The sequence below is a fragment of the Oreochromis niloticus genome, unplaced genomic scaffold (genome assembly GCF_001858045.2).
Source record: "Oreochromis niloticus isolate F11D_XX unplaced genomic scaffold, O_niloticus_UMD_NMBU tig00008522_pilon, whole genome shotgun sequence".
NCBI classification, from domain to species: domain Eukaryota; kingdom Metazoa; phylum Chordata; class Actinopteri; order Cichliformes; family Cichlidae; genus Oreochromis; species Oreochromis niloticus.
In genome coordinates this window covers 30,111-32,912 of record NW_020329249.1, presented here as the reverse complement: position 1 = coordinate 32,912, position 2,802 = coordinate 30,111, and the positions used below count along the sequence as shown (strand labels likewise).

The 2,802-nt window shown below is 30.7% G+C and overlaps 1 protein-coding gene across 1 annotated transcript; it reads left to right on the top strand.

Annotated features, from left to right (window-relative positions):
* Window positions 1-661: 661 nt before the first annotated feature.
* LOC100692778 (olfactory receptor 13C2-like) lies at window positions 662-1,609 on the top strand. Its single transcript, XM_019356648.2, has one exon. The coding sequence runs from the start codon at window positions 662-664 to the stop codon at window positions 1,607-1,609; it is 948 nt and encodes a 315-aa protein (XP_019212193.1).
* The last annotated feature ends 1,193 nt before the right edge of the window (window positions 1,610-2,802 follow it).

Genomic DNA, 2,802 nt, shown 5'->3' with positions numbered 1-2,802 from the left:
TCTTGCTATAATCTGCATTGGTGGTTGTAAATGAGTTCCTTTGTGGATGAGGATGTTCCAAGAACTTACCACATAACAACTGTTCACTCTGTGAACATACAACCAAGAGCCTTTTTAGGTCATTTAGACTATAAATCTAAAAAAGAAAACTTATGACAAGTTGGATATTTGTAATGCACAAGCTTGATGTCCTTTATTAATTAAGGTTTTATTATTATTATTTAGTATTGTGGTTATCCAAAGCCAGGATACACTCAACAATAAAATCTTGCTACATTATAAAAATTTTATACTAGATTATTAGAAGTTGGCTGATCATTGTCATTGTTAGCGGCAACCTATGATCCATTAGTTGTAAATACTAAAGCCTCAAGTAAAAGAGGCTGATGATGACGATCCATGATGTAAGCGACTTTCACAGTTCAGCTCCCTTAACGATGAAGCAAACCAATAAAACTCTTCTTCAATCCACATACATATGATTCACTATATGCATTTGATTAAAGAGTGTACTTGCATTTGAAGTTCAGATATCTTTAAAAGAATAATACAGACAACACAGGTTGCATGTTAGTGCAATTTAGATTTTTTTTCTTCATGTAAACTGGTTATGCTGCTATATATCTGTTTATTGTTAAAGGATTTTTATCTTTTTTAATTCATGGATGAGGAGTTAAATACCACCTATGTAACTCTAGATGGATACATTGAAGTTAACAAGTACAGATATGTTTATTTTTGTATTATCTTTACATTATACATTATAATAATCTGCAGTAATTCTACCATCGTGTACGTGATCTGGATTCATAAAAATCTTCATGAGCCTATGTACATTTTCATTGCAGCTTTGCTACTGAACTGTCTCCTTTGCAGCACAACTATTTACCCAAAACTTCTGATTGACTTTTTATCTGAAAAACAAGTCATAACATATTCAGCCTGTCTCTTTCAGTTTTTTATGTTTTACACTTTAGGCAGTTCGGAGTTCTTTCTCTTGGCAGCCATGGCCTATGACAGATATGTGGCTATTTGTAAACCTCTTGAATATCCAACTATCATGAACAAAACCACTGTGAGCATTTTCCTGGTTGTATCTTGGCTTATACCTGCTTTTCATATTGCAGTCCAAGCAATAGGGAGTGCTGAAGCAACACTGTGTAACTTTAATTTAAAGGGAATATTTTGTAATAATGCAGTTTACACTCTTCAGTGTGTAAGGTCAAGATTAATTATTGTATTTGGAGTTGTTGCTTTAATAGATCTTATAATACTTCCTCTGCTCTTCATAGTTTTCACTTATACAAACATTTTTATCATTTCATATCAAAGTTGTAAAGAAATTAGGAAGAAAGCTGCAGAGACCTGTTTACCCCACCTGTTAGTTTTAATCAGTATTTCCTGTTTAAGTATCTATGATGTAAGCATAGCTCGAGTGGAATCAGATTTTCCAAAAATTGCTCGATTCCTGATGACATTACAAATAGTGCTCTATCATCCATTGTTTAATCCATTCATTTATGGGCTCAAAATGAAGGAAATTTCTAAACAGCTAAAAAGATTCTTTTGTCATGCCAGAATCATTACGTGTATTAACTATGAATGCTAATGTGCCGTAATTCGTTATGTAATCAGTTTGTCAAAGTTACTGAAAACACTTTTCATTTAACATAATCAAAAAGTAAAACACAAAAATGTCATTTTTACTCATTTAATTATTCATAAATTATTGCAATTATTTGCTGTAGATATAGTCCATATTGATAATAGGACAAACATGTTCAAAGTTTATTTTGTAGATATACTACTCCTCAACATGTTTTTCTGTAATTTCTAATAATTACAAGTCTATCAGAGTAATCAATCTCTTTAAAGAAAACATATTTAAGCAAAATAAATTCCACATAAATTTCATTTCACACAATTCTTTTTTTATTTTTTTTTTAAATTGTATGTTGCTGTACTCAGTACAATGCTCATGTAAATGGGATGCAATACCTACAGTTTCAGAGCTATAGACTTTTGGTAAGTCACAACCTGAGAGCTTTTGGAGAAGCAATTAATGAAAAATGTATGCAGTTGTCTTAACATATCCATTCTGCCATAGGTAAAATGATAGGTAATAAATCAATTTTCAGATTAATGTTTTTAAACTTTTGTATTTCCTTATTTTTACATTATTACTGATTCTTATTTACCGTATGCTATAAGTGGAACATAGATTATCCACTGAAGGAATAAGTGGATAAGTCACTGTTGCATAAGGTCCTGCATCTTCACCACTTGTCACATTTTATCAGTCATTGTGAGTTATTAACCAAACAGATGTATGTAGAAAAATCCAAATTACAAAAAAATTGGGACACCGTGTAACATGAAAATGAAAAAAGATGTGAAAAAAACAAGAATGAAAAAAAAAGTAAGAAATTGCTCTCATAAACCCATCTTTTATTCACAATAGAACATTAAAAACATATCAAATGTTTTGAAATGAAAGTTCAATATTTTACCATTTCATGAAAAATATTAACACCACTACAGACAGATAGGTTCTAGAATCTAACTTCACAACATGTAATTAAATTATATAAATAATTAGTAAAACAAATGAAACTTCTAAACTCAATCTTAAGTTCTTTTGTCAAATCTAACTATAATGAATATATCATTGGGAAAAGTAGATGAAAATTATAATGTTTTTTTCATGAAATGGCATCTTTGTCATTACTTCTGTTGTTGCAGGGTGGGTTCAAAATCTTCCCTATGGTCAGTGTTGAGGAGTAACAGAATACATGTACCGGC